The following is a 15,942-nucleotide window of genomic DNA, read 5'->3' on the forward strand; positions in this document are numbered from 1 at the left end:
AATGACCTTGAGTCTTGCTCTCTGTGACCAGCATGTGGCAATTTCCCTCCATTCCTTCTGTGATGAGGGGAGCCTCTCTAAACATGAAAACATATTGGACTGTATTGGGTTTCCATGGCCAATGTTGTTTTCTGATCATACGCTGATCTGATGGGTAATGAGTCACATTAATCTTCTCACAGCTGAGTCTTGCCCACGATGGTAATTGGTGAGTGATTTCTCACTCCCCTTATCTTGACCTGTGACCCTTCCATCTTATTTTCTGTGCCCCCCTACCCATCTGAGGAGGGGAGTGAGTGACAGAGCAGCTGGGGTGGCCACCTGACATCTCTCCATGGTCAAGCCACCACATGACTGGCACAGGTAGGTGATCTTTGCTATGCTGTATTTTAAATGTGTGTAAAGCTTGATATGTGGCAGCTATTTCCCATACCTCATTTCCTGTCTCCACAATTAAGATTTAGGCTAAAGTTCCTTAAACAGCCAAAGGAATAGTTTCATTTAATCAGGATTTCCTCAGCTGCCTGGAAAATTTGCATAATTTTTCAGCTATTATTTCCTGTGGAAGGAAAAAAAACAAAGGTGTTATCTTTGTAGTGCCTGCAGCTTCCAGGGCTGTGTAAAAACAACAGCATGAGGAGGAGGAATCGAGAACTTTTACTGCTTTTTGATCAGCCCATCCTTCCTCCTTTCCAGCACAGAGGGTTTTTAATGGTAGCATAGTAGGAAGACACTGATGCAGTTTCCACTAGCAAACAGAAGGCATATTTTCTTTCTAAGTGTTAAGTGTTGCCTACACTAAAGAGTAGTGTGAAGATAAGATTCTTTAAATGGTCGAGTGCTCCTATGTGAAGTATTTATTCCAGTAGTAAAACCTGCTCCCAGAGGAGTGTTCAAGGTGCTAGGTGCCTCTGTCTTGCCTCTGAACGTATATAAAGCTTTGGTTGTGAAAGTGCAGGAGCTTACATCTCAACTGTGCCCATTACTTTAGGTACCACCAGTGGGGTGAACACAGGCAGAAAAAGAACAATCCTTGTTTTCAAATTGTGGTAGCTAGTGCCATTTATAATATTCAGACCTGATTCATCTTTGCATCTATTACTCTGGCATGGATGGACTGTAGGGTCCCTCCATTCAGAGGGAAATAAGTGATGCTGTGCTTCTTGTGTGTGCCTCTCTTTTCCCTCTAATACAGCCAAGTCTGGCTGCACTCGTCGATAGCACTGCATTAACAAAATCCCTAATACAGGTACAGTTTGCATCAGCAAAAGACTTTCTTCCACTGTAACTTTCCCAGCTTCCTAAATGAAATACAAAGTCGTCTTCTGTTGGTATAAAAATGTCAGTTAGGATTGTGATTCTTTGAAGTATTTTATCAGAAAGGATTTATAGCATAGACCAGGTCTTTTAAATCAAGTGTTTAGCTTGAATACGTTAGATAGGCGCTGCTGAAAAATAGAGAAGATTGAAGGGGAACAGTTGCTTTCTGCTTTGATGTTATAGTTAGGATGGAATTAACAACTGTATTTTCAGGAACGGAGTCTGTTCTACAGGCTTGTTTGACTGAAGTCGTGTGTCAGGTTGAGGAGTGTAGTGTAGATCAGGAAGAAGTAGTGCCCGTCTGAAATTTGAGAAGCATGCCTCCTATTTAGTAAAAATAACTGGAAAATAGTCCTGTGATTTTTGTATCCCCAAACCAAATTGCTCTGTGATTTACTATCAAAATAGCTACCTGACTTTTCTTAAATATTTTAGAAATTGGTGTGGTAGTATTTTACTCCCACTTAAATAGGATGTTTTTTTCATAGATGCCCAATTTCTGATTCCCTCAGTAATGTAAAATTATAGGTTACTTTGGTTCCATAAGTGCTGCTTCTGGCTGGACTAGGGGATATTGGTGATACCTGTGTCTAAAAAGAAAGGTCTAACACAAGGCTTTGTGCTTTACAAACTTTTATCTACTACGGCTCATAGTGGTCACAGTCTCAGGAGCAGCGGGAAAAGAGCAGAGCTATGCTGACATCTAGAACCTTGAAGAATATTTTTAAACTTCCTTAGTATTTTTGATAGTGCTTGAAAAGTCTAATGTATTGATCAATAAGCTAGGTGCATCCTAGAAATGCAGCATTTTATCTGAGGCAACTAATTTTCCTCTGCTAACTTTGCAGGCAGATCTTGGATAGCATATAAAGCTCTTTGCTTCTGGAAAACATCATGTTTAAAAAAATACAAAGAAACATCTTTACAAAAATAGATTTTTATTATTACAATAATTTAAAAGAAGATTTATTTTATTAGTTCTCAACAAACAATATTGTAATAGGAATTATCAGTAATGGATCTATGGGAACAAGGATTATCATGGCTGTGTTTCCTAGTTCAGGTGGTAGGTCCACTTCATCTGTCTTCATTCTTAAAAGCTATCTTAAAATGACAGCAGAAGTATACTTTAGTATTTGAAGGAGGTAATTACTCAGTGAAACTTCCAAAGGTGAAAAGTGAGAAGGAATAATTCTTCAATCTGTGTTTGCTTTGAAAAGCTGAGCCCATACTCGAAGATCACCCAGCCAAAGGGGAGATGGCGAAGCACAGCGATCAGAGCCTAACGTTCTGCTGTGTACTGGCTTGGTCATTATCTGGGTTCCAGGTTATAAATGGCAACACATAAAAATATTCCCTGAATGGAGAAGCACTTCAGTTTGAGTGGACCCAATCTTGGAAGTACTTGTACATATTTATTGTCACAACACCTCAAATAAAACACACATTTGAACAAATGCCAGATCAATCCAGCAAACTGCAGCCTGTCCCTGCTTCAATCACAATAAATTAGTTTTGTTATTAATGAGAATAAGAAAGCACTTAGAATACTGTAACCTTCCCTATATTTAAAAAAAAATCCAGATCAAAACCATTGCATATTCTTACAATTTTTACAGCTCAGTTTCTAAAGCATTGTCTTAACAATAATGTGACTGAGCAAGTCTAATATAAATTGTTGTAAATCCTTAATCCTTAATTTGGAAGGCTTTAGATTCAAGGAGCATCTCTTAATTTTCTGCAATTATTGTTTGCATTAATCTGTTTTAAACAAAAATAAAAGTGCAATATATTAATAGTATCAAGTTATAATAGCTAACAATTTGAATTTCTGAAATTGACTAAGCCAATCCACCTGGGTACCTAATTACATACATACTTTTACTGTATCCCAAGTTACAAGGTTACAATAAAGTAATATAATTATCCCACAATATAAAAATTATTATGGATCCGAATCCTACAGGTATTTCATTTGGCCTACTAGGAGTTCCCAGATCCCTCAGAAATACAGGTGGTCAACTTCAGTACATTCATCCTTCATTCCTTGTTACTTCAGGATCAGGATACCTAGCAAATATTTTGGAAAGTAGCATTTGAGTACTCCTTAAGAGACCTTCACAGAGTCTGATTCTTCATCAGGAATGTAGCTAAAATTCAAAATCTGAGCTCTCCTGTGACTCAAGCTGAGTTCTCAGTGCTAAGACTTCAGAAATCTTTTTTTCCTCTTTCCCTTGATTAATTTTGCTGTCTGGAATACAAAACTTCATCATTGTGCTTATATGACTGCATTAAGCCTATTAAGTACAATTCAGTCATCTCTAAAACTGTTTCATCTATTGGAAAGTATAGATCTTCTCCAAATAAAATATTCTACATTGTAAGACAGAGCTGAAAACTATCTAATATATATCTTGCCCATAATCTCAAAATATAAAAGCCAAAGCAGTAAAAGGGTAGCAGCGAGTCTTTCATTCCATTCTTCCAAGCTGATACTCCCTCTGCACTTTTATTTTCTTCATTTAACTAAAGGTAAAGCTTTCCATAAAAGCAGCTAAATTCATTCATTAAATGATTGAGAACCCTTTTTGCTTGCTATGGGAATGGCAAGACCTAAGCGCTTGAGGTGATATACAATAAGGCAAAATAATGCTCACTGGATACTACACAGAGATTCCCCCACAAGATTCTGGATATCTATTTCTGAGAACTCTAAAAGTTTCTCTATCATATGATTTAATCCAGTGCAAATTTCAGGTTTAATCTCTGTGAACCTCTGCTGCATTCAGTCTCTGAGTAAGACTGACAGCTTTTTCTACCCTTCTATGAAAATAATCTGAAAATTGAGGACATTAAAGAAAGCGAAACCAGGTTCACCAGTATAGCAGAAGCTATTGTGTGTAGCAACTGCCCTAACTTTTCTTATCCTTTGTTTCCTGACAGGTTATTTTCTATTACATCTCGCTAAGCATTTTGAGTCATTTCATCTTTGCACATCACTCTTCAAACTATGGGAAGTAGAGACTCAGACAAAAGCTTTAGAACAATTTATATTTACCCTGGATCAGCAGCACTACCTGTCCCCCCTGCCCTTGATTGTAACGGTGTTGTCATTTTTGTCAGCAGCACAAGCAATTATGCAATACAGAAAATACCTGATGGGAGTATACTTACAGTTGCACAATTTGCAACAGACATAATCACTTTTTTTTTTGTTTTCTTTTTGCAGTGCTTTGTACCAGGTCTTCGTTAATCACTAGAGGACCTTGGCATTGCTGTGGTGAAATACCTTGTGTTGAGCACTCAGATATCAGTGAGAATCACAAGGAGGTGTTTTCTGTTTGCTGTCACCACTCAGTCTATCTTAAGTGCAGGGCACCAGCCTGACCTAGGAATCATTGCAGTCAGTGAACCTAAAGAAACTTACTGACTAGATATTATGATCCCGGCTTAAGGGATCCTAAGTGATTCCTTAAGTCTGACTTAAGGAAGCAGAGAGGCACTAAATAGTCATTGCAAGGCACCACTTGTCTTTTCTTTTTTCTTTCTTAAAAAAAAAAAAAAAAAAAAAAAAGCCTGCCCCAGTAAATTTCCCAAGACTAATAATACAGTTTTCATTTCACTACACAAATCTTGCACTAAAGCAGTTAGTGTGGAGACATATGTGGATTTCAAACCTGGGGCACTTCCATATTGCTAAAACTGTTTCTACCATATGAAGCAGTTGTGTAATTCATTTGAAAATTATAACTACTTTATGTCACAGTACCTATTTCTAGTGTCCCCTCTTTTCTTTCCTGCATTTCCATATTTAACTAAACATACCTCCTTCCCTGGGACTAGTCACTGGTACTACCACACCTGGTATGCCTTAAGTTGAAATGTTTCTTTAAAAATGAAGCCCTTTTTCTTTTCCCCATGCACTAATCTCCACTGAGGAAAAAAAGGTTCTTCACAAAAGCAGCTGAGGATAAAAACAGAGAATCAAAAAGCTCAAGTTTTAAGATGTGTCTGTGTTCACTGAGATAATAGTTCAGGAACAACTCAGCCTACAGTGTCTCTGATGACAGAATTTGTCCTTTTTCAAGGCTAATTCTCTTCATCTTGAATATTATTTGCTAAATATCATGGAAGAAAAATGTAATTTCATCTGTGATTTGTACTTGCAGGTTGAGTCTTGATGTACGGCACTTTGACAAAAGAGAAAATTATGGGGTAATAGAAAAGCAAGCTCTTCAGCATGTTAATCAGAATCAGTCTTCCTGTTAAATGCTTCCTCCTTCAGGTCTTGACAAGGTGATGGCTTTTGGAGAATGGAGGTTCTCAGTATCATCTGTGTGCTGGATACCATGGCTTCTGTCAATCACTTGTGAACTTGCTTTGCTTGCAGCAAACCTAACAGCTGATTATTCTGTCTGCTTCAGAGAGTCTGGCTCAACAGGCCTTTCCCCTCCTAAGCATATGTCATCTTCCCTAGATAATTAGATGGTACATATCCCTTCTGACCTTTTGCTTCAGCTAGCCACCATTCCTTATTGCCACTCAGGTCAGAAAACTGAAGTATCCTCACCCTCTGGTACTCCTCAAGACTGAGTTCTTGATCACTTCTAGCTTGAAATGCATAAACAGCATAGAAGATCTGAAAAATGAAAGCCATATAAACAAAAATCAGAATTGAAAAGTGTAGCCACATGTTACTGTGTAGCTGTGTGTCAGGAATTCTGCATACAGAAATGTCATAACATGTATAAGCCAGCGTTCAACTCCATGGCTTGCAATTTACAGACAGGGCCAAAATAAAAAGTAAAATTGAAGCATCTGCATGACAAACAAACCAATCTCCAAAACCTCCTTATCTTACAACACTGGTAAGGTTTTCAGCTCACACCAAGTGGCCATGGATTGGATGAAGAATTTTTCAGCAAGGTTTCCTCATGGAGAATCACCTCTCCTAAAGCTCCTGTACTCAAATGTGGCACACAGGTCACTTCTGTGGCTTGCTGATCAGCATCCTTGTCACAGCTTTCTTGTCACCAGTAAGTTGAAAAATCCCCCAAACTGAGCTGTTTTGCAAGTTTCTGCTCCATATGAGAACCTTGAGGCATACATGGGGTGGGATGATGCAAGAGTGTTTTCTGTGACATGGGACTGTAATTCAAATTTAACTGATTCTCTTTTCCTACCTCACAGATATTTAAGATTAGAGAATAACTAATTCCTATGTCACACTGACAGATTGGTGTCACTCTTTTCTGGTGTGAAAGGAAACCATTTAAATTACTAACAGTGTAATTTTAGATTTTAAATAGGAACAACAAGAAGACAGGCACAGTGTGTATCATACTTACCTGCTGATCATCCATACCCTGAAGAGCAGCAGTCCCTGTGCCATTAATTGCAGGATTTTCACAGAAGTGAAAAGGTGAGCTGCTGTCACTCTTCTTGTACCCTGGACTCCTTGTGCTGCTGTCAGTACGGGGCCGTGAAGAGACAAAGAGGCTAATGTCATCAAAATCATCGTCACCAAAGCCATTTTCTGCTACATCCTTCTGTGCTTTGGCTGGATTGTAAGGCTTCAGGAAGGAGGAATACACATACCCTGTGAAGACTAGAAACCAGAATAAAGGAACAGAAAATAAATAAACAGCAAAATGCTGCTAAAATAATTTCATAACCAACCATTTTATGCAGCTGTCAGTATGACAGAGGCAAACAGATGGGGCCAGAATGAAAAGAAATCAATATCCCAAAGGGAAGCTGTTATTGGGATATTTGTGCAGAGAACTTACTTCCTGTGTCAACAAGCCATCTGCTTGTGCTTCCAAAGGGATCCTTTTGCTTCACAACAGCCACCAGTTCTCCTTCATGCAAGTCAATATCGAATTCCTGCGCAGCGTTGCACTTGCGCTTAGCCTGGTACAGCGACTCGGTGCTGTACGTGGACAGCAGCTTGGACCTGTGCTCCTCTGTTTGGCGTGGGGACTCCAGCTGGAAACAAATAAATTATATTTGTCCTCAGTAATGCTGAGATCATTTCCAGATAAAAATCTGTGCGTGCTGCATGTGGAACTGACCCAGCATTTTTACACACAGACCAAGGAGTTACTTACACCGGGACCAAATCTTCTCTGCATATGCAGGAAGAACCTGTCCCACTGCTATATTAACAGGTGAGCAATAAAGGGCAGATTTTAAAGAAATGTAGGAATTTCACTAATTAAAGACCTCTTAGTCTGTCCTCTGCTCTCAAAGAGGTGGTGTTTTTTATGTGAACTCTCTCCTGCTTAATTGGTTTTCTGTAGCCATGACCTTTGTATTCCCATGTAAGTTCAAAAGAAAAGCATAATCCAAAAATGGGCTGAGGTGTGCTAAGGCCACATAACAACTTGCATGGTAAGGCTTTAGGCAAAAAAATCAGTGGTATGTATCCAAACTGGCTGCTTTTCATGTGGAATTACTGCTCTAAATGAGGGCAAGATGCCATCAAACCAAGGGTTTGGTTAGAGGACAGGGAGGGGAGTGCTGCACATCAATGGGATCTTAACATACCAAAAAGCAAAAGCACCTGGGCTTTCACTGGTGCTGAAAGGAATTCTACAACTGACCCCAACTTCTCCTATAAACCTGCACCGAAGTCCTTATTTTACTGTAAACTAAACACCTAAAACCTCCAGAAACATCTGATAAGATTGGGAATGCAGATTTTGTGGTGGATTTTCTGAATCTTCTGCTGTGGGTGTATATGTTTGTTCATATATGTGAACACCGGTACAAATAACCAGAGCTGAGAACAAGGAAAAATATTTTCTGAATTAGAAGACTAAGATGCACCATAAGAGTATGGTAACAAAAGAAGTTACCAAAATTTACATATGCCTTAGCCTTAACACATGCTTAAAGGCCTAAGAGCAATTAGAGGTAATTTCAAGTGGAGTTTCAAGATATTAACATGAAAAAAAGTGAAAAATCTTCAGAAGTTACTGGTCAATGAAAACTTCACTCCAATAACCTGATTCAGTGTCACAGTGGAGAGACAAAGCCCAAACCTTTACGTGGCATAAAAAGTAATTTGTTTCAAATGTGATCAAAAGAGGATGGCTCATACACAATTTGGATGTATGGTACTCACCAGAGAAAGAACAGGTTTCTTTTTTTCCAGGCTCAATTTTCTCTCAATAAAGATTGCACTGCTGTTTTCTTTTACAAAATTCAACTTGTGAACCTCCTCTATCAATTGATTCTGCACTTCACAGATGCTTGAGGAGGACAGCTGCAAACACAAATGTGGGTTAGATCTCGTAAAAAATGGTAGGGAGATTGGAGAGAGCAGATTTAATTTAATTTGCTGAGTACTAGGAGTCAGGAAATCTGACAAGTTATGCCTATTATCTGCAGAGACTGTAAGCAGTGCACTCTCTACGTATGAGATGTAAAGAGAAGAAAGGTCTTTGCTTAAAGAAAGTTTCTAATAGACTCTATTACATTTAAAAGACATAGCAATTGAAGTTAAATCATTAAAAATATTCTAAATTGTGATGAAAATGAAGAGCCTTGCATTTATGCTACTGAGCTACCTGCTTTCAGATGCAAATGGGCATCTCAGCAGCTATCAGAGTGGCCAATGTGCTGGAAGGCTTGGAGTAGTTTACTCCACAGCTGTGTGTTTGTGCATCTGAGAGCTGCCAACAGGTTAAAAATTGTTGGGTAACTGAGTCTCTGTCTGTGTCATTGGATAAGTGCTTTACATCTATGCCTAGTACCAAAAGCATTTGCTGATGTAAACAGGAAAAAAAGAAAAATAAGGTAATTTCATAGCCAGACCCTCACAGAAAACAAAACCCAATACAACAGCTTTCAACACATGAAAACATTAAATCACAGGAATGAAATTTCTTCATGCAGAAAAAGCCTTCATTTTCCCATTAAACACCGTAGCTTGTTTGCTTAATTTTTCATCTGCCCCTTACTATAATGTGCTGTGTTCCAGCCTTGATGGAAAGGAATACTGTAGAATTGCCTTACTAGAGTGTGTTTCCCAAGCAGCCTTGCTCTGTTCAGGTGAGTGGATTTGTATGTGTGGAAGGCATTGTTGCAGCCGTGTTTCTCAGGAGGTTCAAGTCCTCCAGGTGAGGCTATTCATTACTGCCAAGAGATAACTGCAGGAGTTTCTACATCATATTTGGGTTTTAAAGCAACTTGATTTTCATAAAAACTATTTCATTGGATCTCCTAACTTGTTTCTCTTTTGCAGTCATCTGTGACTCTGCAGTCTAGCACAAAGGAGGCATTCATGTACTTTCTTATAATTTCCTGTGTTTTCTGGGCTAGTCAGGGTACAGGCTAAGATATGCTAGCAGCTGCCTTCTTTTTGCTTCCCTGTAATATTCTTACCATTACTATCACTGCAACAGCAAGAACAGTTCCATTAGGATCATTCTTGATGGAAAGTTCAGGTCTAACAAAAGTTCAGAACAGAAGTTTCTCAAAACTCACTCCAGAGTGAACTTACTGTGGCCTTCAGTATGGAAAAGAGGCCTAGAGGAAAGCTGGAGAGGGACATTTTACAAGGGCATGTAGTAACAGGACAAGGAGGAATGGCTTTAAACTGAAAGAGAGCAGGTTTACACTGGTTTACTGTGACCCTGGTGAGACACTGAAATGGTTTCTGCAAGGAAACTGCGGGTTCCTTATCCCTGGAAGCTTTAAAGGTCAGATTGGATGGGGCTTTAAGAAACCTGGTCTAGTGGAAGGTGTCCCTATTAATGGCAGGGCAATTGGAACTAGATGGTCTTTAAAATGCCTTCCAACCAAACAATTTTGATTCTATGAACTTAATTGTACTAAGCTTGCAAAGGAAAATAACCCCAAATCTGACTGTGCTCATCAGAGCAAACAAAATCACAAAATCAGTAAATCAGTGTAGCTTTGTAGATATGTGTCCTACATAACTTTAGCCAAAGCATACAGAAAGAAGAAAAGAGAAGGCACAGCTACACCTGTTTCTAATGTACTTACTGGAACAGGCACCACAACAGCAGAGTTTGATTGAAGTGCTTCAAACATAATATTCTTGAGGAGGGTAATGAAGCAATGTAGACAGTTCAACACAATCTTTTTGGCTGCTGTGTTGAATACCTGAAGTTCTTCCACTAGTTGTGCATTTAGAGCCTCATAGTCTTTCTTTGCCAGGTCCAGTTCTTCTCCAGCTGACCTCTGAAGGTAGCTGTTATAGTCCAAAAACTTGTCATAGCGCTTCTGGATGAGCTTCTGAGGGCCTGGAAACAAGGCTTGCAGTGCTGAGAGAGGAGTCAAGACAAGCTTGTCCAGCTGAGCCATCTGGAAATATAAACCAGAAAGTATAAATTTTTCATTACCTTATTCATACAGTCCTTCAGATGCCACAAGGGGTTGAGCCTGATGACAGCCCATCAAGCAATCTGTTAATCACTCTTCACAAAACATTGCTGCCAGGGGCAGTTTCAAGCAGGGTCCAGCATGACTTAGAATCTCCTTCATAATGGGAGATGTTACTTTTTTAGATCTTAGTTTTTCAGTTTACCGTGTCTGCAAATGGCAGTGGTTCCTTGGAGGATGCAGCCTCAGGTACTGCCCCTAGGGAGCTGCCACTGGGGGAAAACAGCAAGGATTGACCAAGTGGTCAAATAAAACTGGTATTTCCTTAGCTGGAAGACCCACACCAATACAGAGTCTAAAGCCAATGAGGTCTTATTAAGTGGCAGCTTTGAATTCTCTCAAAGCTGCTTTTTTTTTCTTTTTTCTTTTTTTTTTTTTTCTTGCCTGGAAACAGCTGTAACTCAATTCCTGTTTAAGCAAACACAAACAATCATTTGATTTGATTAAATTAGGTTATGCTTGTTGGTTTTATCTCTAGTAATCAACAAAATTAGACACCTGGTAAAAAAACCAGTCTTCCTCAGACTTTTCCATTAGTCTCTAATTGTCTCATGGGATTAATATTGCATGAAATAAAATTTATTTTTGTAAGTCATTTGTTCAAATAAAGCATAGGCTTGTAGTGAGTGAAATTCATCATCATATTAAAGCTCTTGGACATTCTGTGTGAATTAAGTTGTTGGATTGGATGTGAGAATAAAAAAGCAGCTGCCTCTGCATTCTTGAAAACATACCAGAGGTGAAGACAGATCCATTTTAGCCCCAGAATTGCTCTCCAAGGCCAAGATGATCTACACTGGCTAAATAGCTCCTATTTTATTTCCACCTGAAAGACTGGGCTGTATTTAGTGAACTGATTTTTGATGCATTAAGAAAACAATTCTTCCAAACTGCTGGACCTAATTTCTTAAAAAGAGGCTATAGGGAATTTCTGACCTGAAATTTTTTCCAAAAAATCTAATGAGAGGGGAAGGTATACATTATTGTCAAATGCACCTCCACCTCTGAATTTTTCCAGTTTGAGCAGCTGTTTGAATAAGCAGCCTGTCCCATTTTGAAGAGACATTTAAGTATCTTATTATAGTGAGGCATTAGAGTTCATTTTAATTCTGAAAGCAGAAGACTAGTTGAAAAACTATTACTATTTTTTAAATTGCTTTATTAATTACTATAGGCTATATTTGGATTTTTCATGGTTTCTCTGTATGAAGGATTTGACAGCTCTATGTTAATATCTGGACTTGATGATCTGAGAAGCCTTTTTCCAGTTAATAAATCTAAGATTTTTACAGATCTGTGATTCCAAGAGCTAACAGTACATAAGCACACTATCAATCACAAAAGTGCTGGTACAAAAGTTGCAAGGTAACAAAAGCAGAAACAATCTGCTGCTCTTCTCTGAAGTTCATGTGAAACAAATACAGAAGTGTTTAGGTGATACAAATTCAACACAAAGATTTTAGTATAAACCCAGGAATTCAGCTTGACATGTTTGCTTTAGTTCTTCTAAGGAAAACACAACACATTTTTATTGTATTTTATCTTAGTTCTTACAGAAATTCAACCAAAACCCCCACTTATCTTTCCTAAGCTTTTTTTTTTGCCTCTTTTCTGTCCTAGTCTTCCTCACATACAGCTGTTTTCTCAGACATACAGATAGCTGTATAACACTGGACATTGCATTAACTTACAAAGTCTTCACACAGATTTGCAGTGTTGGTCTGTTTTTCTGAACAGTCATTGACTTCGTCATCTTTATCTTGCAGGATTTCCTGAAGCACAATTATATGCTGGGCAGCCAGATGTATAGAATCCTAAATGAAAAGATGGTAGGAAGATGAAACTATTACAATCCATTTTAATATGCTGCATTCACTCATGCAGCTACTCAATAATACTGATGGAATCAGAAATATTTTCCATCTCTGACACCAGTGTAGTTGTGCAGTTTCCAGTCATTTTGAGGTTGTTTAATGTGCTAATATTTTCCTTTTCTTTGTCTATTTTCAATGTAAACTACTTAAGAATCAAGCTGCTAATGTTCAGCTGAAAGAATTATGCCCTAAACTAATGAATATCCCTCTGGAATTCAGCTACTCTTCAGCAAGAAGCCAGCTTACCATGCATCCTCAAAAGTCTCTTTTGGGGGACTAAGTTGGACTACAGCGGTGTATTTCAGTTACTCAGAATTTAAATCTTAATGAAGTGTGGATCCATTTGGATAAGGAGCTGTCAGCACCACTCCAGGCACCAGCCCTCGTTGGCTGAGCTCCCTGGCCTTTCCCTGTTTGCAGAACCAAACACGGTGCGTTTGCCAAAAGCCCCGGCCAGCTGGTTATTGATCTTGCCTATCTCCCAAACAATCTCCCTGCCTGGCTGGGGCACACTTACACTTGGACAGGCCTCATGCCATCTGCAAAGCTGGCAAGTATTCCATGGGAGGGGCAGGTTGTTAAATCACAAGCCAACCTTCATCTCTGGAGAGGAGGGTTGAAGCAAAGACATTTTAGAGAATTCAAGCACTCTGTACATCTAATGCTAGCCCTCAACACAACCAAAACACGGAAAAAGGGAAGGAGTCCTTCCATCCAGGACTAAAATACATATCCAGGACGTGTATTTTAGGATGTTTTAATTCATGTGGCTGCAGCTCAGTTCTTCAATCTTTAATGAGAAGCAGTTAGTCCTCCACTGCAGCCAATGGGGGTGTCAGCTTCACACAGAGATTGAAAGTCCTGACTGTACCACCAGACAGAACCTTCTTCTCTGCACCTGTGGGTCTCCACAGAACCTGTTTCTGTCATGGGAAAAATGAAAGAGTGTGGGCTTCAAAACTTCTTTGCCATCGGTTCAGTAATGCGGTGACAGAACAGCTTATTTATTTAATATTCTGATACAGACAGCCATGCTTATAAATAATTTAGTTGTTGCCCAGCCAGTGGCAGAAATGTGTGTAAAATTGGTTATGGACAGAGTTTGTGACCACAGATTGCAAAAAGGCCTATACCCACCTGGAGATGTTGAGAACAGAGCGAAATGTTCTTCACACACAATTTCACAGTCTTCTCTAGACTTTGAAACAACTTTTCTTCCTTATTAAAAGTTCCATCTTTCACCTAAAATAGACATTTGCACTGTTATTTTGGCAGCCCAAAGGAGCCTGGCTAATGAAAGAAACATCCAGAGAGCTGCTAGAAAAATCCCTGAACTCCTCCCTTTGAAAACAGATCAACCCCTAATTCTCCCAAGCTCCAGCTGTAATTCAAGACAAGTCAAAACCGCTGGACAACACAGCAGAGAATTTCATTTTAAATCCTTGTGGGAGCAGGGAGTTGCTTTACTACAAGGCTGACAGAACGCTTCATTTTCATGTGTGCTGTTGCCCCACCTGAGGAAAGGACGGAGGAAAAGGTGGGGTGGGTGTTTCAGAGGGAAAGGTGGGATGGATATTTCAGAGGGAAAGGTGGGATGGGTGTTTCAGAGGAAAAGGTGGGATGGCTGTTCAGGAGGGAAAGGTGGGATGGCTGTTCAGGAGGGAAAGGTGGGATGTGTGTCTCGGAGCGGGGCCGCACCCGCGGCGCCGGGCGCTCTCCGCACGGCGGCTGTAGGTGGAGCTGTTATCCCAGCGCCGTGCCAGCCTTTCCTCTGGAAACGCCGGCAGCCGCCGATGGCCTCGGGAAACTTCTTTATGCCGGCTGGGAACACCCTGAAAACGCGGTCATTTCTGCCCGTCTCTTCCTGCGGGGGCTTCGGAAATCTCAAGTCACGTCTCAGTGGTTTTGCCGTGGGGGTGTCAGCCTGTTTCAAGACGTGAGTTGGGAACTTTCTCAGTCTAATTAAGCAGGAGAGACGGCTCAATCTCTAACAGATGCCTTCTGATACTAAAATGATCCTCAAATATTTAAAGCTTAATTAGAAACAAAACCAAGAAAATATAAACCAGAAGTTTCTAAAGAAAAAAAAAAAGGAAAAAAAAGAGGGAAAAGAAAAATCACATATCCTCTTAATCCCCTTTTCCTCTGATTTTATAGCATTGCTGGGTCTGTCACATTCTGAATACAAAAATTTCCACTGTATAAGTAAATGAACAGAAAAAAAAATATATGTGGGTGATTTGGATCAGAGAAAGAAGAGAAATACCGATAAAAAACAAACCAGAAAAAAATGGCATGTATCTTGTAAAGTCACATCTAGGAAGGCAAATGACCTTGTATAATCAGCCATCTCATGCAGTGAGGTGCACTGGATATCACTTTCAAGGTCATTTATAATTGATTTTCTTTGATATTTCGATTTAAGCTTTCCTGAAAATGTTTATCCTGATAGGTTTTGAACTGTAACTTTGAAATTATGAAGGAGGATTTTACTTTTGGCCGCCCAACACCCATCAGACTCATCACAGAGTTCTTTGTAGTTTTGATGGTTCCAGGCGTTTGCACATGTAGAGGCAAACCCTGTGGCCCTTCCTAATTAGAGGTATTGCTCATCTTCCTTGGTGGATTCCAAACCTTAATGCAACAACATGAGCAAGATGGACTGAACATGTTCTCAGCCTCAACGACAATTATTACCAGGGTATCTGCAAAATGCTGACCTCAGGCTGAGTTTCACAAAACTACCTCTCACTTCCTCTCTGCTGAAGACCAAAAGTTTGAGAAACTCTTGTGTGAAAAAGGAAAAGGTGGAGAACATATTACATTATTTTCTATTTCAATCACAAAGATCTTTCCTGTCTTCTGTGACAGTCAAAAAATGACACTATAAATTAGGCAGGAAAAAAAGCAGCACCACAAACTCCATTTCCAACACGTTTTGAAAAACACCCTGTGCAAAAGCAGAACTGAAGCTGTCAATGCAAATCTGCAGTTGGATGAGTAAGTACCTGAGGTTCTCCTCTCGTCAGTATTTTCAGATGGCTGGTGACCCTCTTTGATTTCTTGCTAATGGAGTGAATATTCAGTCGGGAAAGCTTTTCCTTAAGGGTTTCATCATCATCATTCTTCCTATACTTCAGCACTGCAGACAGAGAATTTCATTACATCAATTGTCTGTATTCGCAGGACTTTTCACAGGGACGGGCACACAAATATGAAACCATTTGAGAGCAGACACTTTCATGTCATTTAGGGTAATCTTATGTGAAAATGCTCAAGAGGAAAACCCCATTATCAACACTAACTTTGGGAATGGTGACATTAGGGTTTCCAC

At 39.5% G+C, this 15,942-nt stretch overlaps 1 protein-coding gene across 1 annotated transcript in view; it reads right to left on the reverse strand.

Moving 5' to 3' along the window:
• Positions 1–4,874: 4,874 nt before the first annotated feature.
• The window catches only part of ARHGEF38 (Rho guanine nucleotide exchange factor 38), a 37,237-nt gene continuing 26,169 nt past the window's right edge, over positions 4,875–15,942 (reverse strand). Inside the window, exons 7-14 of the mRNA XM_021531434.4 lie at positions 15,617–15,750; positions 13,746–13,850; positions 12,426–12,548; positions 10,336–10,656; positions 8,450–8,590; positions 7,110–7,308; positions 6,669–6,928; positions 4,875–5,959 (exon numbers count right to left, since the gene is read on the reverse strand). Coding sequence (XP_021387109.1) covers positions 5,774–5,959; positions 6,669–6,928; positions 7,110–7,308; positions 8,450–8,590; positions 10,336–10,656; positions 12,426–12,548; positions 13,746–13,850; positions 15,617–15,750 — 1,469 coding nt within the window. The 3' untranslated portion in view covers positions 4,875–5,773. The remainder of the gene's footprint in view (positions 5,960–6,668; positions 6,929–7,109; positions 7,309–8,449; positions 8,591–10,335; positions 10,657–12,425; positions 12,549–13,745; positions 13,851–15,616; positions 15,751–15,942) is intronic.

Source organism: Lonchura striata, chromosome 4, assembly GCF_050655825.1.
Source record: "Lonchura striata isolate lonStrDom1 chromosome 4, ASM5065582v1, whole genome shotgun sequence".
NCBI lineage: Eukaryota > Metazoa > Chordata > Aves > Passeriformes > Estrildidae > Lonchura > Lonchura striata.